General features: G+C 46.0%; 1 protein-coding gene across 1 annotated transcript in view; it reads right to left on the bottom strand.

Moving 5' to 3' along the window:
* Positions 1 to 24,341, bottom strand: part of LOC119975648 (mucin-4-like) — a 185,636-nt gene that overhangs the window by 83,908 nt on the left and 77,387 nt on the right. The window contains exons 27-31 of the mRNA XM_038815430.1: positions 15,823 to 16,062; positions 13,657 to 13,779; positions 11,356 to 11,478; positions 9,941 to 10,066; positions 8,658 to 8,774 (exon numbers count right to left, since the gene is read on the bottom strand). Coding sequence (XP_038671358.1) covers positions 8,658 to 8,774; positions 9,941 to 10,066; positions 11,356 to 11,478; positions 13,657 to 13,779; positions 15,823 to 16,062 — 729 coding nt within the window. The remainder of the gene's footprint in view (positions 1 to 8,657; positions 8,775 to 9,940; positions 10,067 to 11,355; positions 11,479 to 13,656; positions 13,780 to 15,822; positions 16,063 to 24,341) is intronic.

Genomic DNA, 24,341 nt, shown 5'->3' with positions numbered 1-24,341 from the left:
GACAACAACAACTGTTCCAAGACCAAGGGTACAATCTTCCCAAGTTGTGCAGTGTTGGATCAGTTGAGAACAGCTGTGTGAAACTGTGTGATTTAACAACACTGCAATTTCAAAGTGCTGGAGGGATGGGTCTAAACTTGATGGCAATGCTGGCAATCTGATATCGGAATGCTCTCTTTCTATTTATTTGAAAATATTTTATTATTTTCACTTGGTTCATCTGCACGCTTGCCACCGGTGCCTGGTGAAGCAACAGGAACCAGGACCTCCCATAAATACTCCCACTCAACCTGATCAAAGGCCTTCTCGCGTCCATGGCAACCTCCACCTCCCTTCCCTCAAGAGGGCATCATAATCACATTTAGCGGGCATCTAATGTTTGCTGCTAAATGCCTCCCCATCACAAGCCCCTTCTGGTCCTCCCCTTACACCCTGGCACACAATCCTCTATTCTCGAGGCCAAGATCTTGGCCAGTAGCTTGGCATCTACATTTAGAAGGGAGATTGGCCTGTACGACCCACATTGTTCCGTATCCTTATCCCGCTTCAGGATGAGAGAAATCAAGGCCTGTGACATCGTCGGAGAGAATACCACTTGTTCCCTAGCCTCTTAAACGCCCTTACCAGCATGGGCCTCAGCACTGCTGAAAACCTTTGTTAGAACTCCATTGGGTACCCATCTGGCCCCAGGGCCTTGCCCGCCTGCAACGCCTCCAGCCCCTCCACCACTTTAACCAGTTCAATTGGGGCCCCTAGCCCTCCACCAGCTCTTCTTCCACCCCCCCCCAAAACTCCAATCTCTACAAAAACCTCCTCATCCCCTGCACATCGGCTGGAGGTTACGACTTCTATAACCTACAGTAAAAGTTCCTAAACATCCCAGCTCTGCACTCAGGTCCTGATAGTACAACTACAGCGCCTCATCTGCCTGGCCCACCTCAAAATCTGTTCCTTATCCAGGAACCGGTGCAGCCACACTGCCATCGTCCTCGGTGGCTCGTTCCCTTGCGGCTCCCTCATTAGCACCCGGTCCACCTCCAGGGGCCGAGCAAATGCCTCTTCACCCAGTAGCTCTTGAACATCTGGACCACATATGTGCTGACTTCTACTCCCTCACTGCCCTCCGGCAAGTCGATGGTTGTCAGCAGGCTGATGAACGTTCTGCCTGCGTGATCAATTCTCCAGGTCCTCCACCTTCTCCTGTGTCCATCTTTGTTGATCTCGCATCAAGCCCATCTCTGGAGCCATCGAGGCAAGCTGCTCCTTGTGCTCCCCCACCATCTCCTCCACTTTCTGGATCGCCTTGCCCTGGGCATCTAACCTCATCTTCAAGCGGTTGATCCCTGTCTTTATTGGGTCCACCACCCTGGCCAGATCCTCCAAGTTCTCCTTCCACTGCTGTGAAAATTTCTCATGGAAGAAACTCACTAGCTGATCTGTTGACCACTAAGCAGGCAGGCTCAAACCCTGACCCTCCGCCATCTTCCCCTGTGTCGCAGGCTCTACAACAGCTTTCAACAATTGTTCCCTCCTTTTTCGACAACTTCTGGTCCACGAATCCATACACCAGTGGGATACTCTCTTCTTCCACCCCTCCGGCATCTTTTACAATCTCTCAGTTCCACCATTAGCCAGGGAAAAGGTCCAGAAAGTCCACCACGGGCGGGAGCCACCAAATGTGCGGCGCTCATACGGTAGCCGCCACCGGAAGTCTGGCGCACACTTTTTAAATGGCTCCCGAGACTTCTGGTGGCGGGTAGGTCGCGTAATCGGCAGCTCCTGCCGCAAACAGACTAACGGGCCCTTTTAAGGAGCTTTAGCGGCTCCTCACAATTTGAACATGGGGGGTGATTTCAACACAGTCATTGACCCTATATTGGACAGGTCAAAGCCCAGGTTTCCTAAGGAACTGAGGGGCTTCATGGAACAGGTGGGGGGTGTAGACCCATGGAGGTTCGCTCGGCCGAGGGCGTAGGAGATCTCTTTTTTTCTCCCACGTCCACAAAGTTTATTCCCGTATAGATTTCTTTGTTGTGAGCACGGCATTAATCCCAAGGCTGGAGGGGACGGAATACTCGGCCATTGCAGTCTCTGTCATGCTCCGCAATGGGTGGATTTGCGACTTGGTGAAGAGAGAGGACAGCACCCATTATGGAGGTTAGATGGGGGACTGCTAGTGTGGTATTGTGTGAAGCAAATAATGGCATGATGGGAAAACTAGTCAAGTCTTCTTGGTACAATTGAATTTAACCTAAGACACAGATTCAAAATACACAGATATACAGAGCCGAGGTCGACTTGACCTAAGAACCGAGTGACTCTAAAATTCTAAGATAAGGTGTTTTCATCATTCGCCTAAATGTAGTCTCAATAAATAACAAGCTGAACAACAGTCTCTGCCTGTATGTAAACAACTTCTTCCCTTTCTTAAAACAAAGACAAGATAATGATATGCGACTCCAGTCCCCTAAAGGTCAGAAGGTGACGCCATTGTAACGATTATTACTTATGTTTTACTTTCGATCAAATTCCTGACCAAGCTGTATTCATGTTATCTTGATCCTATAATGTATAAGAATCGCCTTCTTTTCTGTACTATCGCAGACTTGAGACGGACTCAGCAGTTTGTACTTGACTGCTTTCCGACTCCAAGTATCAGCCATATACTGCTAGCAGTCAGCTCTAATTCGGAATAAAGTTCAGTTTTGCTTACCTAATGAATGCTGTTTGAATTTCTCTATCACAGTCAAGACGCGGGGAAAATATAAAATACAACACTAGCGGATGACGAGGTTTGTGGGCGGATAAAGAGGAACATTCAAAATTACTTGGAAACTAATGATACAGGAGAGGTAACGGCGACAACGGTTTGGGAGGCTCTGAAGGCAGTTATTAGAGGGAAGTTAATCTTCATCAGATCCCATTAGGGAGAAGAAAGAAAGAGCGGAGAGAGAGAGGCTAGTTGAGGAGATACTCAGAGTAGACAGGAGTTACGTGGAGACCCCCGAGACGGGGCTACTGAAAGAGCGCCGGAGACTGCAGGCGGAATTTGATCTGCTGACCACAGGGGTAGCACAGCTGAGGAAGGTAAAAGAGGCTGTCTATGGACATGGGGAGAAAGCGAGTAGAATGCTGGTGCACCAACTTCATAGGAGGGAGGTGGCCAGGGAAGTTCGGGATAAGGATGGTAACATGGTCATAGACCCAGAGGGGTTGAACAAAGTCTTTAGGGTGTTTTATGGTAAATTGTATGAGTAAAAATCCCCGGCGGGAGGGGAAGGGATGAAGCAATTCATGGGTCAACTGAGGTTCCCCAAAGGTGGAAGAGGATCTGGTGGAGGGACTTGGAGGTCCGATAGAGATGGAGGACATTATTAAGGGTCTAGGGAGCATGCAGTAGAGCAAGGCCCTGGGGCTGGACGGCTATCCTGTAGAATTCTACAATACATTTTCAGAACTGTTGAGTCCACTCCTGCTAAGGACCTTCAATGAGGCTAAAGAAAGAGGGACCCTTCCCCCAACAATGTCACAGGCTTTGATTTCACTCATCCTCAAGTGGGAGAAAGATCCGCTACAATGTGGGTCCTATAGACCGATATCGCTCTTGAACGTGGATGCCAAATTGCTGGCCAAGATTTTGGCTGCTAGAATTGAGGACTGTGTCCCAGGGATGATAGGGGAGGATCAGACAGGCTTTGTTAAGGGCAGGCAATTGAACACCAATGTACGGAGGCTCCTAAACATTATTATGATGCGCTCAAAGGGAGGGGAGGCAGAAGTAGTGGCTGCGATGGATGCAGAGAAAGCCTTTGACCGGATGTAATGGGAGTACCTGTGGGAAACACTAAGAAGGTTTGGATTCGGTGAGGGATTCATAGAGTGGGTCCAGCTACTTTATCAGGCCCCCGTAGCAAGTGTATGCACGAACAGGGTGAGGTCGGAATACTTTAGGGTTCTCCCTCTCCCCGTTATTATTTGGCCTTGCAATAGAGCCGTTGGCCATAGCGCTGCGGGCTTCAAAGATCTGGCAGGGGTTGGTGAGGTTCATCGGGTCTCGCTCTATGCGAACGATCTGCTCCTGTACATTTCGGACCCACGTGAGGGGATGGGGGAGGTCATGCAGATTTTGAGGGACTTCGGCAATTTTTCGAGGTACAAATTAAACGAGAAGAAAAGCGAGATGTTTGTGATCCAAGCTAAAGGACAAGAGAAGAGACTGGGAGAGCTTCCGCTTGAGATGGTGGAGAAGAGCTTTCAGTACCTAGGCATACGGCTCAAAACTGGGATGCACTCCACAAGCTTAATTTATCCCGGCTGGTAGAGCAGATGGAGGGGGACTTTAAAAGGTGGGATATGCTCCCACTATCTCTAGCGGGGAGGGTGCAGGCCTTTAAGATGATGGTCCTCCCCAGATTTCTGTTCGTCTTCCCATCTTCATCCCCAAGTCCTTCTTTAAGCGGGTGAACAAGATCATCTCGGGATTTGTAGTCAGACCCCGCGAGTAAAGAGACTGTATCTAGAGCGTAGTCGGAGGGTGGGGAGAGGGGGGTGGGCTGCTGCTGCTGCTGAATGTTTACAGCTATTATTGGGCGGCTAACATAGCCATGATTAGGAAATGGGTACTGGGCGAGGGTCGACATGGGAGCGGTTAGAGGTGTCCTCATGCAAAGGCACCAGCTTAGGGGCACTTGTAACAGCACCTCTGCTGTTCTCGCCGGCGCGCTACTCCTCAAGTCCATGGTGGCGGCGACATTAAGGATCTGGGGTCAGTGGAGAAGACACGGGGGGTGGAGGGAGCCTCAGTTTGGACGCCAATGCGCAACAATCACAGATTTTTCCCGGGCAAGAGAGACGGAGGGTTTCAAAGCTGGCATAGGGCAGGTATTAAAAGGATGGGGGACCTGTTCATAGACGGGACTTTTTCCAGCTTGAAAGCGCAGGAGGATAAATTCAATTTGCCCCCTGGAAATGCCTTCAGATGCCTTCAGGTAAGCGCCTTTCTTAAAAAACAGGTGGTGACATTTCCGTTGCTACCCCCACGCAGGATACAAGATAGGGTGGTCTCCGGCACCTGGGTAGGTGAGGGGAAGGTGTCGGACATCTTCCAGGAACTACAGGAGGCGGAGGAAACCCCAGTGGGGGAACTTAAGGGCAAGTGGGAGGAGGAGCTAGGCGGGGAGCTGGATGAAGGCCTGTGGGCAGATGCCCGAAACAGGGTTAATTCCTCATCATCATGTGCCAGGCTTAGCTTAATCCAGTTTGAGGTGGTCCACTGGGCATACATGACGGCAACCAGAATGAGCAAGTTCTTTGGGGTTGAGGATAGATGTGCAAGGTGTGCGGGAAGCCCAGCAGACCATGTCCAGATGTTCTGGGCATGCCCGGCTCTGAAGGGATTCTGGCAGGGATTTGCTAAAGCAATGTCCAAGATCTTAGGTGGTGCCGAGTCCAGAGATAGCGATATTTGGTGTGTCAGATGATCCGGGAGTTCAGGAAGCAAAAGAGGCCGACATATTGGCCTTTGCCTCCCTGGTAGTCCGGAGACGGATCCTCGAAGCCCCCCCAGTGTGGAGACCTGGATTGGTGACATGGCTGGGTTTCTCAGTCTCGAGAAAATAAAGTTTGCCTCGAGAGGGTCCATGACGGGGTTCTCTTGGAGGTGGCAGCCGTTCCTCGTCTTTCTAGGAGAGCACTAAATGTCAGCAGCAGCAGCAACTCGTGGGGGGGGGGGGGGGGGGGGGGGGGCAGGGGGGGAATGATGTTACATATTCTTTTTTCTGTATATAATGTTTTTTTAATAAATTTAGAGTATCCAATTAATTTTTTCCAATTAAGGGGCAATTTACAATGGCCAATCCACATGCACATCTTTGGGTCACTGTCCAAGTGGAATTTGCACATCCTCCCCGTGTTTGCGTGCGTTTCCCCCCACAACCCAAACATGCGCAGTGTAGGTGGATTGGCCACACTAAATTGTCCCTTAATTTGAAAAAATGAATTGGGTATTCTAAATTTAAATAAATTATTTTGAAGTATGTATATTCGCCATCGCAGGGGGTTGGGGAGCAGGGAAAATCTCAAACTGAGATCTTGCCGGCGAAAATCCTGTTTTTGGCCACTCATGAGATTTGAGGGCCATTTTGGAATTTGTGCCCATCTAGCGCAGCCGCTAGGTCAGACCCGAGGATGGCCTACGGGGGGAGGGTGATATTATAATCACAGCTCCTTGTGCAGCAGCCCCATTCAGTTAAACAATATTCATGTTCATGTCTCCAACAAGAAACCCATTGGGACTGAACCCTGCCAGGAAGGAAACACCCTCTGCACTTTGATTTCTTGTATTCTGGAAACCCTGTGAACTAATCTCCCTTTCTGTTGTGCTTGTACTGGTATTATCCATTGCTGTACAATTATTATTTTTTCTATTTAACAGAGGAGTGAAGATTCCTCCACTGGGTTTTGAACGCGGAATGAATTAAACCCTCTGTATTGACACACACTCAATGAATGAACATTCCCATCAAGGCACTCATCCACATCTGAAGGAATATTGTTATTAATTCCAAAGCTATTCAATATGATCGATAGATAGAAATTGTATTTTTCCTGCTGCGCTCATGGTAAAAATTGCAAGAAAATATATCGATTAGAAATGAAAATTTCCATCATAGATTTGACTTCAAAAATGAACATGGCAGTTTAAGGAGGAAGTATTGGGTGTGGAGCGTTCTACTGCCTGAAGAGGGGTGTGAGGATGCAGTCGTGATGCACATTACTTGGTATTGGGATAATCTGAATTCAACTATAGCGAGATGGGGAGAAGAGGATTTTGAGGCAGCTGTGTCCAAATTCTGGAAGGATGAGGTGGTCGACCTTCAGATATTTGAAGCAGGCAGAGTGAAATGATTACATGGTGTGGGTCGGTGAACATGGAGGAGACAACATTTTCAAATTCAGAGTGATAAAAATGTCAAAGATATCTTTAAATACTGGCCTCTTTTATTGTACTGGCCTCTTTAATTGTATATAACTCATCAGGATATTATTCTGGGATTACTCCCTCCCCCCTTTATTCTGATGTTTATTCATGCATCCCTTGTAAAAAAAAAAGCATAATTACTTCATCAGCAATTTAGAATTTTCTGATGAATGATTGGGTCAGACTTGATGCCAACCTTAGATTGCATTACTTCTCATGGGGTAATAGTTATGATCATATTCACTTTCATCAATTGTGCAAATTAACTTAATGAAATGCAATAAAAAAAAGAACATGCCATGCTTCTCAATATTGATGGGTCATCTTTTTGACTAAATAAAAGTCATATAATTGGTCCTGCAGCATTATTACTTTTCAAGCAAGCCCAAAACCTCATTATTTAGCAACTCTGACTGTTGTTATGGGCCAGAGTTTAGAGAACCCCAAAGTATATCATGAGTTCACCTGACCCACAATTTTAATAGATTGTGGTATGGGGAGCACACGTCCCACTCTACAGGTGTGGCACAACAAAAATGGAAAAGTGCTTTTTAAAGCAAAACAACGTTTATTCTATGAACTCAAGTTAACCTTTTTGAAACATAGTGAACATCTTAGCAACCGTTAATTCAAATAAAACCCCCAAAGAATACTTTAAGCTTTCCTTTTAACATCCACAAGACTTAAATCACCTTTTACCAGAAGCACATCAGGTCACAAGACTTAAATCACCTTTTACCAGAAGTACATCAGGTTAAAATTCACTACTGTCATTAGTTTTAAATCACCAGGATCGATTTACAGTCTTTAGGTTACAGAGAGAGACTCCAACACACCTTCTAGCTGTGACTGCAGCTATCCAGCTCTGAAAACAAAATTAAAACACACCCTGCAGCAAACAGCCTAAAATAAACGTAAAACGCTGACAGACAGCCCAGCTCCACCCACTCTCTGACATTACTGCACTAATAAACATCATTTCTTAAAGGTACTCTCACTACAGATATTTATATATACACCCATTTATAAACACCTATTTATTAAAGGTACTCTCACATGACACTGTCCTCATAACCTTTCTGTTATTAAGCCTGGTAGTCTTATCATCCATCATCCATCGGATCACCAATACCAAAGGTGCTGCTGGATGTGGATGCCCTTGATCAGAGGAAAGCTGAGGCAGTATGCCTGGTAACATCTCCAATTGTTCACATGACAGTGCTCCAGCTTCCGTTCCTGCTGCCGTGGGCTCTGCACTTGTTGATGTGGAGAGGCCCGAAGATCATGCGTCGGATAATGTTCGAACAAATCTTTCCCGAGTACCAAATTAAGGAATATCAGGGTCAGTATTTCAGCGTTACTCTTGAAAGTATTACTGTAGGTATACTAAAATTCTTAAATTCCTTTTACCCACACTTTCAAAGTAACCATTGTTCAGTTTTCTAAATGGATAACACATCTGTTAATACACTGGGTGACAGTAATGTTGCCTGTGTGTTTGTACAACATGACTGCATGGGACCACATTCTAATGCATTTCTGTGTGCTTTTTAAAAACATTGTGATATTATCTGACTAATTTTGCCATCATATTCAGCGTTGACAGACTACTGTAAACAATAGCTGTTGTGGGACCAATTGTTTCAAAGATATTTCTATATATAATTAAATTCCTCGCCTGTGCAGCTGTGCCCTTCATGTCCCTCTAAACAAATACAGTTGAATGAGCCTTCAGAATTGACACACTTGGTATTGTTCTCTGAACAGACATTGCTGTCAAGACACTCATTGTTATCTAATGGAATAGTGCAGAATATAAAGTTATTAACTCCCAAGAGAATCTGGATAATCTAAGGTTATATTAATAGTATTTCTCTCTGTGTTCTTCCTGAGACATATAGAAAATTACAGCTCTTAACATGTCAAAGATTCACATCTGATAAATATCCACCATCCCTGCTTTTCCATATGTTGGCTATGGACTAAACCTAAATGTTCATCCAAATGATGAATTAAATTGCTTTCAAAAATAACTAATTTGATTGCTTGTCCTGGATAATTATCCATGGAGTTAAGATACAATTGATGGCCTAAATCTTCCAGTCTGTCAATGCTGAGCACATTCATATTGCCCACAAAGGTTTCTGTGGCACACAACTCTTTCATGATTTTTCAGCCATGTCTTCTGATCCTCGTTGAAGTCTCAAGGTCCATTGCAGCCTTTCTCTAGGAGGAGGTCATTTAGGTGCATGAAGAGATGGAAGAAGAAAGACACTCCACTTTTCACTACCAGTGGCTGCTATCTATGGGTAAGATTTTCTTTTGAAGGTCCAAGTCTTTCAGTAACTGATTGAATCAACGGGTAGGTGGCTGAGTGGATGAGGTGGGTAAATGGGTGGCGGGATTAGAGGGGACGTTTGTTAGGTTGGTGGGGCAGTTGGGTTGTCAGAATAGAGTAGGCAGAAGGGCATGGTCGGAGCAGGTGGCCGGATCTTGGATCAAGTCAGATGAATAGTCAGGTGATGGGGGTATATTTGGGGCATTGTCAGGTGATTGGAGGGGGGGGGGTGGAGTGGATTGGATACGGTGCCCAGTTGTGTTACGCTGACTGACCACTGGAATTAAACCAGGTATATTATGTGTTACTTCCAAGGTAAGTATGCAGGTAGGTTATCTTGCTCAAATGAGACATTCCTCGAGGGTTCTGCACAGTGTAAATCACTCCATCAGAAGTTTGAAGTTCTCAGGCAATTTATCAGGATATCCGTAGTGTCCTGGCACACTCGGACGAGATTGGGCGTTTTCAGACTAGTATGGCCGTAGGTGTGTCCTGGCACACTCAACCCTCCCCTGATGACTTGGTCATGAGAAGATTTGAGCCAATTTTAGTTTGGGCCCGATTTATTTTCCCATAACAAAGCTAACATGCAAAATGATACTTTTGAGTGATTTTATGCTTACCATCGCAAGTAGTGCCATTTCCAGAATAACCAGTCTTGCACTGGCAATCGTATGTACCGTCAAGGTTAGCACAGAGACCTTTTTTGGAGCAGTTATTTAATTCTTCATTAAGGCATTCATCTATATCTGCAGAGTATAATTTCTGATATTAGTAAATGGGCATCCACTCATATAGGCCTCATGTGGCAGTGGGTCATTTAATTTCAAAAAAACTATCTTATGTGACTTTATTAAACTTTTAAAAATTAACAGAAATAAATGGGTTTAATTTTCCACATTTCTGCACCAACAACATACATATTTCTACCACCACCACCCCCTCCCACCCAAAGAAATCAGCTCAGACAAACATAGAAAAGTCCAAATTTGTTGTTTATTGCTATTGCTTTCTCAGCAAAGACAATGACCGGTCTTGGCTCTATAGTTGAGTTCCGCATAAAGTTATTGAGAGGAAAACTTTTCAGGATTCCTACTCAGTGTGCACATACATTATTGTATGGAAAGTTCTATATGGGCTTAGCTGAATGATTCTCGTGAAATCATAGCCAGTTTCACTCTTCAAGCATGCACGTCCAGGCTTTATTTTTTTTAACCAAAAACTAGGGATTCCCATCACTGGGACAACAGCTGCATCCGGGGCCTTCATAGAAGGACAGTAGGATACGGGGGGCCAATTAAGAGGCTGATGCCAGGGCTGCCATCCAATTGAGGAAGGTGGCTTGCCCCTCAGAGCTGTCAGCACAGGCAGGAGGCCAGTGGCTTCACAGTCTCAGCAGCACCATCAACAGTGAGGCTGAAGGGGGAAGATGCTGATGCCTAGATGAAGTGCCGTCCAAGGCCAGGACATTTTGTTTTTCACTTGGCAGGTAGGCAGGCCCTCGCAATTGGAGGATGAACTCTCCAGCAACAAAGAGCAGCCACAGGAGGCCGCCTGCATAGGCTATGGGCCGGCCATAATGGAATGGCACTTCCAGGAACCCGATGGAAGGATATCTCAATATACGTAGTGGGCTTACTGGGAAGTGGCCATTAACTGACTAATTACTTGGCTGCACAAATCCGCTGCCATCCCAGGCATTAATAATATTCTGTTGTTTCAGGAAGATTTCTGGTTTCCCTCCAAATACATTTACCATTATTTTACAAGGTCTCCCACCTCGTCGCCTGTCCTCCCAGCTGATAAACTGTGATGAGATAAAATTACTTGCCACTTTTGCTTTAATATTAAAGGTTAAATCAAATAAGTAGCTGAATGAATTGAAAATAACAGTTGTGGTAATTTTAGAACTACTGTACTGTGATTGACCTATTGATTCAAAGATCCCATTACACTAGTGCAATACTGACTTGGCATTTACCATAAGTTTCTAATTGTCAATAATTTCAGGTGAAGCAATTTTACAATTTTTAGGTACCTTGACATGTTCCATTGACATTTTTAAATCCATTCTTGCATTCACATTTAAATGAGAGTTCAGTATTGACACAACGTTGCCCGTTCTTTGGACAATAGATTGGATTTAGGCATTCATTGATATCTGAAATTAAAACACAACAAAATAATTGTGCAATAAGTTTGGTTTTAAAAATTGAATTTGAACTGGGATAGATTGGAATGTAGTATTATTGATCAATTGTCAATTTTCCAAAACATTATTGTTGTTGGAGTAATTCTCATGAACTCACGGGGCCTCACGGTAGCATGGTGGTTAGCATCAATGCTTCACAGCTCCAGGGTCCCAGGTTCGATTCCCGGCTGGGTCACTGTCTGTGTGGAGTCTGCACGTCCTCCCCGTGTGTGCGTGGGTTTCCTCCGGGTGCTCCGGTTTCCTCCCACAGTCCAAAGATGTGCGGGTTAGGTGGATTGGCCATGCTAAATTGCCCGTAGTGTAAGGTTAATGGGGGGATTGTTGGGTTACAGGTATACGGGTTACGTGGGTTTAAAAGTAGGGTGATCATTGCTCGGCACAACATTGAGGGCCGAAGGGCCTGTTCTGTGCTGTACTGTTCTATTCTAATGGGGCCTTTTGAAGACTGTTTATTGCTGTATCGAGGCAGATTTCTACCAGTTGGTGGACATCTCGTATCCTGCTCTGTTTTTCACTTTTGTTTTGCTGCTGTTGCTAGACGGATTCATGACAATAAGAGATTCTCTGTTCCCGCCGTTGTCACTGGGAATTCCCAGTGAAGACACCGAAAGCTGCCAGGAATCCTGCAGGTGAGGCTGCACTGCAGGTGGGACCAGAGAATCCGCCGCCAATGAATGGCCAGAGATTTCCGGCCTAGATTCTGAGCAGATGTGCTCTATGGTTGGCTCTCTTGTCCTTGATCATCATTCAGTTCCCAAAACTCTCAAGATTCAGTAAGACATCTCGGTGCAGTCATACTGGTCAATTTTCCACTCCTCAGTGAGGTCTTGGGTGCAATACAGCGTGTAGCACTCTTTGCTATTCTTATTTATTCATGTTTGTGATTTAACTCTGTGGGAATTTCATAGTTCTACCATTGAGACTGGAAGAATGACCAATTATTTCCAAATCTCCCCTCATCTCTACAGGAGCAGGTAGTGGAATATTCAAAGAGAAACTAATCCACCCACTGGATTTATCCTATACAAATTTCCAGACACCCAATTAAATTATTCTCTGTTGTTTCTTATAATGTCTAGTTCTCTTTTATAGCTATCAAACACCACCCAATTCCAGCTGCACACTCCTGACACTTCCAGGTGTTCAACCCTTTATACATAAAGGATTGTCTGAAGTCACATGACAGATCTAGGGAAATCCACATGCACAGAGGCTGTGTGTGTGGCATTACTCTACTTGTGTTCAGCAATTGTTTCTTTCCTTAAAACCTCCAACATTTATTTGAAATTCAGTTCACTGTTGTGCCAAATCTTGGGCGGGCGGGATTCTCTAATAATGGGGATTTGTCCCCACGTCGGCGTGAAAACCGGCGCCACCGATTCCGGCGTCAACGGTCCCAGAAAGTGAAGAATTCTCAACTTTCTAGGGTGCTAGGTTGTCGTCGGCGTCATCCCTGCAGCTCCATCCGGCGGGGAACGGCCCGGGCGACTCCACACATCAGCAGAACGGCCAAGGTATTTCCGCGCATTCTGGGCAATATAGCAGAGCACTACAGAGCCCCGGCGCGGAGTAATGTAGGGCCCTACAGAACCAGCCTGCCCGCCGATCGGTAGGCCCCGATCGCGGGCCAGGCCACCGTGGGGGGCCCCCCGGGATCGGATCCCTCCACACCACCTCCAGGATGGTCCCGCACACTCACCTTCCAAGTCCTGCCATGTGGGAGGTGAGTAATCCACACCTGCGGGATTCGGCCAAACACGTCGGCCACTCGGCCCATCAGGGCCCTGAGAATCGCCGGGGGGGGGGGGGGCAATCTGTTAATGGCCCCCCGACTGGCGTTGGCAGGAATCCCGTGGGTGCCTGAAACTATTCTCGCGCCCCTCCCCGGGGATTCTCCGACCCCCGGCCCTTGTCTTTTCAAAAGGATTTCATTAGCCGCTTGAGTGAGAAAAATAAGCAAATGTGTCCCCTTATGAGCAAATAAAGGTTGTAAAGCCTGTCCTAGTTTATTTCGAGATCAGCTGCAGGTACCTTATAATGTCCTACGTGGAATCTTTGTACCATATTGTGTACCTATGTCATATGTTCATTTTAAAGGCACAAATTAACAACCTTTTTGACATTTACCTTGGCAAGAACCATTTATCCTTTCAGATCCCGTAGGGCAATTGCAAGTATAATTTCCCATCGTGTTTTCACAGACCTCGTTTGAAGGACACATTCCAGTACCATCTGCACACTCATCAATATCTGCAACAAAGACGGTTCATTAGATGATGCACATTATTAAAACAAATTTGATTTTGCCAATATTAAATCCACAACTGAGCTACTTCGAGGATATTCAGGGGCAGATGTTCCAAATAGTGTGACTGAGGCTAACGGATTGGCTGACTGCAGCAAACGGAGGAAAATTGGGTGTGGAGAAGTACATATTCACTAACCCTACCTGATTTTCTCTCGAAGTTGACAGAAGGAAAATCTTTTCTAATTCTCTGGGTATTTACAACTGTTAAGATGAAGAAACTGCTTTATATTTAGCATAATTATTTTTGCAGTTGCGTTGATGTAGCCTTATAGATTTTGCTTTGTTCTTAAAAATGTGAATCGCTATTGGTTAGTCTGTGCTTAGCAGGCCAGGCAATATCTGTGCAGGGAGAAACAAATTGAACAGACTGAATTTTCACTCGGATGTGGAGGCAGGACTGGAGGTGGTTGAAGCCATGATTTCTGACTACAAGGTGATCTGCAGGTCTGCCACCATGGATCCAAGTGTCTCCAGGCAATTTTCATGGAGGCAGCATGAATATCCTGCAAGTAGTGGGTAGCCAATTAGGCCAAGGAAAGGGCTTGTAAAAAGTCTCTCTGTGGACATAGACTGGAATTTTGCTTTCGAAGTACAGGGCTCCTGCTGAGACCAAAATACAGCTTGAGAGTTGAAGGTGACAACCCAACTAACAGAGCTGGGGGATGTGGTGACAGCACTCCACCTAACTACAAACAGGCCCTCCCTTCCCCTACTACCACACGCTGCTATAGCCATAGGGCCACAGCTGTGGTCGCTGACCATCCATTGGAGTGGTGCTCCTTCACAATAACGGAAGCAGCGGCATCTTTGCCCTGGATTTTTCACTCTCCGAACAGAGGACAGAATCGGGAAAAGATCCCACTCCACAAACAACTGACGTCTGAGAAACAGCCCCATGGGAGGCAGCCACATGGGCTGCTGGGTATAGGTGTAGAGGCTCTCCTTGGTTCTCCAAGACTTGTAAGACAGAGGGGAAAAAAACACAGGCCTTTGGCTCTCACCCTTACAATCTCTTAACATTCCACCCCCACTCCTGTACTCCTCATATCTTCCATGCCAACCTATGGTCTCTAATTGGCTCTTGGCCATTATAGCCCTCCACACACTTCCCATGAATCTCTCTAGCCCTAAGCCAACTTAGTGCAACCTCATGACAACCTAGCCACCCCCACCCATCACCCTTTTCTCTTGCACCTTTCATGCTATCACATCTAGCTGATATAAAGTTCAAAATGTTTATTCGTCCTAACTATTTACAAAAAGCACGCTCATTGATACAAACTTATTCACTACATTTAAATTACTTCCAACTACTTAATCCCAGAAAATAAAAATTCACACCGTTGATTTTAAAATGTTAAATCTCTTCGAACAAGACCTTAATTTTGAGGTTCTCTCTCTTTCTCCTACCTATGTCGAAAGCTTCCATCTCTGTTGGGACTCCTGATTTCTCAATGCCAGAAGAACTCCTATTGGTCCTCCAGCCTTGGAAACGCACCTGCTAATTAAATAGCCACCACCACAAAAGTTGCCCTCTGCGCCCCAGTACTGGCAGGTGAGTTCCTGATCCACCAACCCTCCCAATGGCAGGAATGGGATCCACAAATAATAATTTAACCCAACTGTTTATGTTGCTGACCTTTCATCAGAACGGATCAAAAGGCGATGACCTGAATTGTTTTCTATTTCTTTTCTCCACAGATACAGCTAGACCGTTTCCAGCATTGTCTGTTTTTATTTCAAATTTCAATATCTGCATCTGTACTTGACAGACTTTTTTAGTTGGTTACATTTGTATAAAAAGGTTTAGAATGCATAATGACTTGATTCAGAACTTCAACACTTGTACAATATTCTATTGCACATTATTTTAAAAACGTGTTAACCTCTTTACAATAGAATGTGAAAGAGGATTCTTGACAACAAAAAACTATTCATTAAAGTTGTTTGTAATATGGTAACGAATATGATTTTGCAGTCCATACCTTCACAGAATGTTTCATTTCCTTTATATCCAGGCAGACAGGAGCATGTAAATGAACCCGGTATGTTTTGACAGCCAGCGTGATTAGGACAATCAAACAGAAATTTCTGGCATTCGTCAACATCAGTGCAGTTAGTGTCTTCATATCCTTTATTACACTGACACGTGAATGATCCAACTGTATTGTTGCACACAGAATTCAAGGGACAATTGTGTGGAAATTGTGCACATTCATTGATATCTATTCATTTAAAAAGGGAAAGCAGAAAATATTAAATCTCTCAAAATTAAGAAAAAATATGACGAGCTTAAAGCGCAGTAGTAAAAGTTTCAAGACATTTGGATCAGCCCCTTCATCCTACCACCTACCACTGCAGTTCTCTCTTTGGTTCCTATTAATGCCCCATATTGACCTTTCCTTTCACTTGTATGAAGGATTATGGGGACAGGGATATCCCAGCATTGTAAATGCCAGTGATATGGTTAAAAATAATTGGTTAATGCTCATGTTAGGGCAGTAAGAATGTGGGAGAGGATTCTTGGCAACAAAAAAGGTAGTCAGAAGCAATAACTGAATATGGATTAGCAGGTGCAAATGGCTTGTGACATAACCAATTTAATGCACGAGGCTGAAGGTGTGAAGGAATATTGAAAACATGTGGACAAAAAGATCCGAAAGGGCAAAAACATTTCAGAAATATGAATGATAGTTGAAACCTTGAAGACAATGAGTAGGTGGCGACATGGGGTATCATGTTTTGGCTAAGATTAAGTGGAGGATCAAACTGGATTGATCCCCGATTGGGGAATACCTGTATTGTCTTCTTCGGCACACAGTCCTTGACACACTTACTGATGAAGTCTGTGACGATATATGCGTACTGTTCTTATCAGCTTGGATCTAGTATGTTCATCTTGCACAGACTATCAATTGGATTAAATTTGAATTTGAATTGTTTTTTTGGAGCAAGGAAGTGCCCTGGGCCACTCTGCACATCAGGTAGCGTGCCTCAATGATTACCGAGCAGTGGCCCTAACATTTGCGACCATGAAATGCTTCGAGCGGCTAGTCATGAAACAAATCAACGTTAGCATCCCAGACGGTCTCGATCCATTGCAGTTCGCCTATCGCTGCAACCGGTCCACAGTAGACGTTATCTCCCTGGCCCTACAATCAACACTCGAATACCTCGACAACAAGGATTTGATTTATCGTCAAGTGTACCGAAGTATTTTTCTCTGCGGCCGAGGAATGTACACAGTAGACACAAGAATAATCAACAGGGAACATTGACAAATGGTACATTGACAAAACAGTGGTTACAGTGCGGAACAAGGGGCCAAACAAAGCAAATACATGAGCAAGAGCAGCATAGGGCGTTGTGAACAGGGAACAGATCAGTCCGAGAGGGTGTCGCTGAGGAGTTTAGCTTCCGCAGGAAGTGGAGACGTTGTTGGGCTTTCTTGACTGTTGCATCAACGTGAGTGGACCAGGACAGACGGTTGGTGATGGTGACCCCCAGGAACTTAAAGCTAGCGACCATCTCCACTTCGGAGCCATTGATGCAGACGGGAGTGTGTGTCGTGCTGCGCTTCCTGAATTCGATGATCAATTCCTTGGTCTTTCCAACATTTTGAGAGAGGTTGTTTTCGGTACACCATGCAACCAAGTGATTTTACACCCTCTTGTAGTCGGAAACGTTGTTGTTTGAGATGCAGCCCCATCATCTGCAAACTTATAGATTGAGTTGGAGTTAAATGTTGCCACAGAGTCATGGGTGTACAGAGAGTACAGTAGAGGACTGAGCACGCAACCTTGCGGGGCTCCGGTGTTGAGGACTATTGTGGAGGAGGTGCTGTTGCCTATCCTGACAGATTGCAGTCTGTTGGTGAGGAAGTTGAGGATCCAGCTGCATAGGGAGGGGTCACGTCCAAGATTATGGAGTTTGGTTATTAGTCTTGTTGAGATAATGGTGTTGAAGGCGGATCTGTAGTCTATGAACAGCAGTCTCACATAGGTGTCGTTGTTCTCGAGGTGTTCGAGTGTTGATTGCAGAGCCAGTGAGATAGTGTCTGCTGTGGACCGGTTGCGGAAAACTGCAGTGGATCGAGACCATCTGGGAGGCTGGCAGCGATCCGTCTCATGACTAGCCGCTCAAAGCATTTCATGATAACAGACGTTAGGGCCACCCATCGGTAGTCATTGAGACAGGCTACCTTGTTCTTCTTTGGTGCTGGTATTATGGTGGTCTTCTTGAAGGAGGTGGGGCCCTCAGAGCGGATGCTCCAGACACAGATATTCCGCCCGACCTTGCTTTATAGCCTGTGATCTTGTGTAGGCCCTGCCATAGTCGTTGTGGATTAGTGTCGTTGGCCTGGGACTCTTGTTTGATGTTCTATTGTCTTTTTGCATCCCTGATGGCTTTCCGTATGTTGTACCTGGATTTCTTATATAGATCAGGGTCGTCAGACTTGAACGCCTCCGTCCGGAACTTCAGCAGGGAGCGAACCTTTTGGTTGAGCCAGGGTTTCCGATTGGGGAACACCCGTATTGCCTTCTTCGGTACACAGTTCTCGACACACTTACTAATGAAGTCTGTGACGATGTTTGCGTACTCATCCAGGTTAGCTTCTGCGGCCTTGAATATGGACCAATCCACAGTCTCCAAGCAGTCACGGAGGATTCCTCAGACCAGTACTGCATGGTTTTCTTGACTGGCTCAGCACGCTTGAGTTGCTGTTTGTAACACGGAAGTAGGAATACCGACTTGTGGTCGGATTTGCCAAAGTGAGGTCAGGGAATGGAGCAGTAGGCTCCTTTGATACTTGTGTAGCAGTGGTCCAGGGTGTTTCCACCTCTGGTGGAGCAGGAGATATGTTGATAGAGTTTGGGTAGGTCCTTCTTGAGGTTGGCCTGGTTGAAGTCTCCAGCCACGATTGTCAGGGCTTCGGGGTGATTTGTTTCTTGGTTGCTGATGGTGGAATGTAGTTCATCAAGTGTTTTCTTCACTTCAGCCTGGGGTGGGATGTAGACTGCTGTGATGAGCACAGAGGTAAATTCACGTGGGAGGTAGAAGGGGCAACACTTCACGGTTAGGTATTCTAGGTCTGGGGAGAAATGGCCCGCTAGGGACACCACATCAGAGCACCAGGAGGTGTTGATCAAGAGCCAAACACTTGTGTAGCAGTGGTCCAGGGTGTTTCGACTTGCCGGAGGCCTTCGTGCGATTCATTCGGTGGATCGCACAATCTGGTGTGGCTGGAGTGAGCCATGTCTCGGTGAAGCAAAGCACACTGCAGTTTCTTACTTCACTCTGGGGGGTAAGTCTAGCGTTAAGGTCATCCAGCTTGTTCTCAATCGCTTGGACGTTCGCCAGGAGTACGCTGGGGAGAGGAGTCTTGAAGCCGCATAATTTAAATTTCACCTTCAGGCCAGTGTGTTTTCCCCTCTCCCTGGGTCGACGGCGGCTCTCGGCTTGTAAGGCAGGCTTTGTGTAAGGTAGGTGATTGCGTTCGGAGGGGTTAGATGGTGACAGTGTCAGGATCACTGGAGAGGGTTGTGCGTGGGCCAGTCTGGTCTCGTGGGGCGGTGAGGTTGGGTTACGGCATACTGCTGTTCATAGACTATAGCTCCGCCTTTAACACCATTATCCCGACAAGATTAATAACCAGACTCTGCAATCTTGCACTTGACCCCTCGCTATGCCGCTGGATCCTTGACTTCCTCACCAACAGACCGCCCTAAGGATAGGTAACAGCACCACCTCCACAATAGTCCTCAACACCAGGTCCCGCAAGGATGTGTGTTCAGTCCTCTACTGTACTCCCTGTACATACACGACTGTGTGGCAAGGATCAATCTAGTTCTATCTGTAAATTTGCGGATGATACGACTATGGTAGGTCATATCTTAAACAACGATGAATCAGACAACAGAAGGGAGATGGATCACTTGGTTGCATGGTGTACCAAAAAAAAACCTCTCTAAATGTCAGCAAAACCAAGGAACTGATCGTCGAGTTCAGGAAGTATACCACGATACACACCCACATCTACATCTACATCATTGGCTCTGAAGTGAAGATGGTCGATAGCTTTTAAGTTCCTGGGGGCCATCATCACCAACAGTCTGTCCTGGTCCACTCATGTTGATGCAACAGTCAAGAAAGCCCAACAACTTCTCTACTTCCTACGGAAGTTAAAGAAATTTGTCATGTCTGCATCTATCCGGCTGCATCACAGCTTGGTATGGCAACTGCTCGCCCCAAGATTGCAAGAAACTTCAAAGTGTAGTGAATTCAGCCCAACGCATCATCCAAGCTTGTCACTCTGCCAATGATTCTGTCTACACCTCCAGCTGCCTCAGGAAGGCAGACAGCATTGAGAGAGACCCTTCACACACAGACCCTCTTCCAGACCCTTCCATCAGGCAGAAGGTACAGAAGTCTGAAGACCTGCACATCCAGACATAGGACTAGCTTCTTCTCCACAGCTACTAGACTCCTCTACGACTCTCCCTGGGACTGATCTGTTCCCTATAAGAACACTATTCACGATGCCCTATGCTGCTCTTGCTCATGTATTTGCTTTGTTTGACCCTTATTCCGCATTGTAACCAATCACTATTTGTTGACGTACTAAGTCGATTATTCTTTTTGTCTACTGTGTACATTCCCTTGGCTGCAAAAAAAATACTTTTCACTGTACTTCGGTACATGTGACAATAAATCAATCAATCACATTGGCTTTGGAGAAAGGAATAACATTTTTTGAAAAGACATGAGTTATCAGCAGCAGTTACTTCATGCATTTGTGCAGAATGTACAAATGTTCAGGGACAAGAAGAGTGGAGGGCAGGGGAAACATGTGGAAGGATGTAGTAGATGTGTTTTAGAAAATATGAAATAGAAAAGAATGGAAGTGTTGGGCATTCTCAAAAGATAGACCCATGGAACATTACAGTACAGAAAGAGGCCATTCAGCCCATCAACTGTGCGTCGCCAAAAAAAGAGAAAAACAAAACTAGCTGTTCATTTAAATCCCATTTTCCAGCACCTAGAATCATAGAATCCCTGCAATGGAGAAGGAGGCCATTTGGCCCATCAAGTCTGCACCAACTCTCCAAAAGTGGGCAGCACGGTAGCATTGTGGATAGCACAATCGCTTCACAGTTCCAGGGTCCCAGGTTCGATTCTGGCTTGGGTCACTGTCTGTGCGGAGTCTGCACATTCTCCCCGTGTGTGCGTGGGTTTCCTCCGGGTGCTCCGGTTTCCTCCCACAGTCCAAAGATGTGCAGGTTAGGTGGATTGGCCATGATAAATTGCCCTTAGTGTTCAAAATTGCCCTTAGTGTTGGGTAGGGTTGCTGGGTTATGGGGATGGGGTGGAGGTGTTGACCTTGGGTAGGGTGCTCTTTCCAAGAGCCAGTGCAGACTCGATGGGCCAAATGGCCTCCTTCTGCACTGTAAATTCTATGAAAAGAGCACCCGAATAAGACCCTATCCCCATAACCCCACTTAACCTGCACATGTTTGGACTGTGGGAGGAAACCGGAGCACCCAGAAGAAACCCATGCAGACACAGAGAGAACATGTAAATTTCACACACACTTGCCCAAGTCCAGAATTGAACCTGGGTTCCTGGTGTTGTGAGACAGTGGTGCTAACCAATGTGCCACTCGGTCTGTAACCTTGCAGGATGCTGCGCTTCAGATGATGGGGCTTGGGTCAATGGGAGATGAAAGAAAACACTTGGGAATCTCTGAAATATTGTGAATGGATATTGACCACCCGGAAAATACATGAGGGCTGAAAATCTCATGGGCCAGGAACAAATGGGGGATTTGGATACTGATTTTTAACTGTACCTATCCACAGGAGGTCAGGAAAGTAGGTAATTAAAATTGGCCAGGTGACGTACACACTGATATTCAGTTGTCTTCAATTTAATCCTACTCATTTTAATATATGAAGATTAGGGCATTATTTAATGGAGATGAGGAGGGTCTCACCTGCCAGCTGGACAACAGTGAGAACCAAGAACCTTACAGGGAAGACCTGCCGAATTTGGCATCATTAAGACACAAAACGGTTCACGGGCGGGGCCTTCCCCAGGGTCAAGGACCCCAAAGTCCTCCCACTGAGGCTGTTGGCCAATTGTAGGCTTGCAGGTCTCCTGAATAGCAGCGCCACTGGGAAGTCATGGCTGCTGTAGTATTACACCCACCAAGACCTAGTATAACTGCTGGATTCCAGGTCACTGGTTGAGTGATGATGGGAATGGAGGTCACAATGTGGGAATTGCAGGGAAGTGGGATGAAACAGTAAGGGCAAGGGAATGGCTCTCACCCCTCCCCCCCCCCCCCCCCCCCCCCCCCCCTCCTCCAACATGCACACACCAGCTACTGATTAAATTACTTTCTGCCACCAAACTCACCACAGGGTTTAAACACCTACGACTGACTGAAATTGTGGTGAGGTCACTATGGCTTTCCTGCCCCATAGAGTTAAGTGAGAAAAAGTATAAGTGACCATTCAGCATAAATGTGGATGTCATTAATAATGGTTAAGGGTCAGGCCTCAGAGTCATCCCACCACCTGGACCAGGGGACTCCCAGAAATATTAGAACCAGTGCTGGCATTTCTGCAGCTGGCAGTAAATTCACCTGTTCAAAGCAAGAAATCAGCCAGCAGCATGTTAATAAATACTCATGACTAAAATCATCATGACTTAATTCTGCTGCATATGGTGGGAATCTAACTATAATGTTACAGTTCTCATAGAAATCTGCTGGAAGTTAAAAATGCCTTTCTGCACTTTGTTCCCCCCCATATGCACAATATTTCCTGATTCCAAAAACAATGGCGAATTTAAGAGCTATGACAATGTAACGTTTGTGAGCTTGTGTCAAACATACTTTACACCATTTTGATGGAAGTATTGATTAATTACTTAAAATGCATGTGTTAATTGAAATAGCAAAGAGTCCTTTGGGACAGTAATACTAAGGTTAGAATAAAGTTGCCAACAATATTGTCTCCCTACATGTAAAAGGGGACGGAGCCTTGTCAAACATGGGTAGAGTCAGATAAAAGAACCTGCAAGAGCACAGTTTGCATGGAATAAATGAGAGGAAGTAAATAATATATCCCACTGGAAACACATTGATTTTTAACCAGCTGTTCTTGAAACTTGTCCAATTTTTATTTCTATTTTTGTGCCCTAGAGAATCTACCCCATAAGGTCTAAATCACCCTGAGGTCCCGAATTCACCCTGTTCGAACAGGGATCAGATCCACTCCAACTGCTGCACCCAGATGTCCGAGGCCACAATTTCCTGCCCTTCCCACAGGTGATATCTTCAGTTCCTGCTGATCAATCCCTGCGTCTGATTCTCCGAAAGCAGAAGATGTGAACCATAGAACCGTTGACATCGGTGGGACTGGAACGTCCGCTCCTGGGATGGGGGATGGGAGAGGCCATGAGGTGGGGCGAGGGGTGGGGGGGATTCCTGACTCCCGCACCGAGTTGCTGTGACTTTTACCTGGTTCAGCCTGATTGTAGATGCTCCAAGCCATTGGCATTTATTGGCAATTACAAGTTAATACTGAACCTATTTGGCTACATTATGAATGCACCTTTCCTGGCCATCAAGACTTAGGGAGAAAACTTAACAGAATGTTGGAAATGGCAGGCTCAGACAGAAAACTTGAATATAACTCTCCAGTTGTACAGGCCAGTTTTCTTACACAATCTTGAGCCTCTTTGACAAAAGAGTGGGCATGGTTTACACTCACTCTGGTGGGGTGGGCCTTCATTAAAGTCAGGAACCAACTCCATACTGATCGGGGCTCCATCTTTAAAGCGCGCCCTGATCAATGCTGCAGTCCAACGGCTCCCAGTCCCCATCATGGATGTATCGGGGGCTTATTCTGCCCCTCCCCCCCACCCCTTCCCAACATTAGCCGGAAACCAGTAACTCTTTCACCCCCACCCTCAGATATTCATATCTTGGATACCCCTCTCCCTCCATGGGGCTCCCAGTGGAGTCAGCCAGGCAGTGCCAACCTGTGTCAGGGGCTGTGTGAGAGTATGTCACTCTTAGCCCTGAGGGGCTATACTTACCTCTATGCTCTTGGAGGGATCCCCTCAACTGCCAGGGGCTGGTTTAGCTCACTTGGCTAAATCGCTGGCTTTTAAAGCAGACCAAGCAGGCCAGCAGCACGGTTCGATTCCCGTACCAGCCTCCCCGGACAGGCGCCGGAATGTGGCGACTAGGGGCTTTTCACAGTAACTTCATTGAAGCCTACTCGTGACAATAAGCGATTTTCATTTCATTTCATTTCATTTCAACTGCTTCATGCCTGATTAAGGCTGTTGTAAACCTCCTGACGTGAGGTCTGAATATTTAGTGAGGGGGGATAATTTGAAGGGGACGCTAATAGCACTTAAATGCATTCAAGTTTATTAATTAGGTTTGCGCTGTTTGTGGTCGTGAATCTCGTGACATCGCTGGCAAGGG

The sequence above is a fragment of the Scyliorhinus canicula genome, chromosome 13 (assembly GCF_902713615.1).
Source record: "Scyliorhinus canicula chromosome 13, sScyCan1.1, whole genome shotgun sequence".
Lineage (NCBI taxonomy): Eukaryota > Metazoa > Chordata > Chondrichthyes > Carcharhiniformes > Scyliorhinidae > Scyliorhinus > Scyliorhinus canicula.
This window is presented reverse-complemented; position numbering and strand designations above follow the sequence as displayed.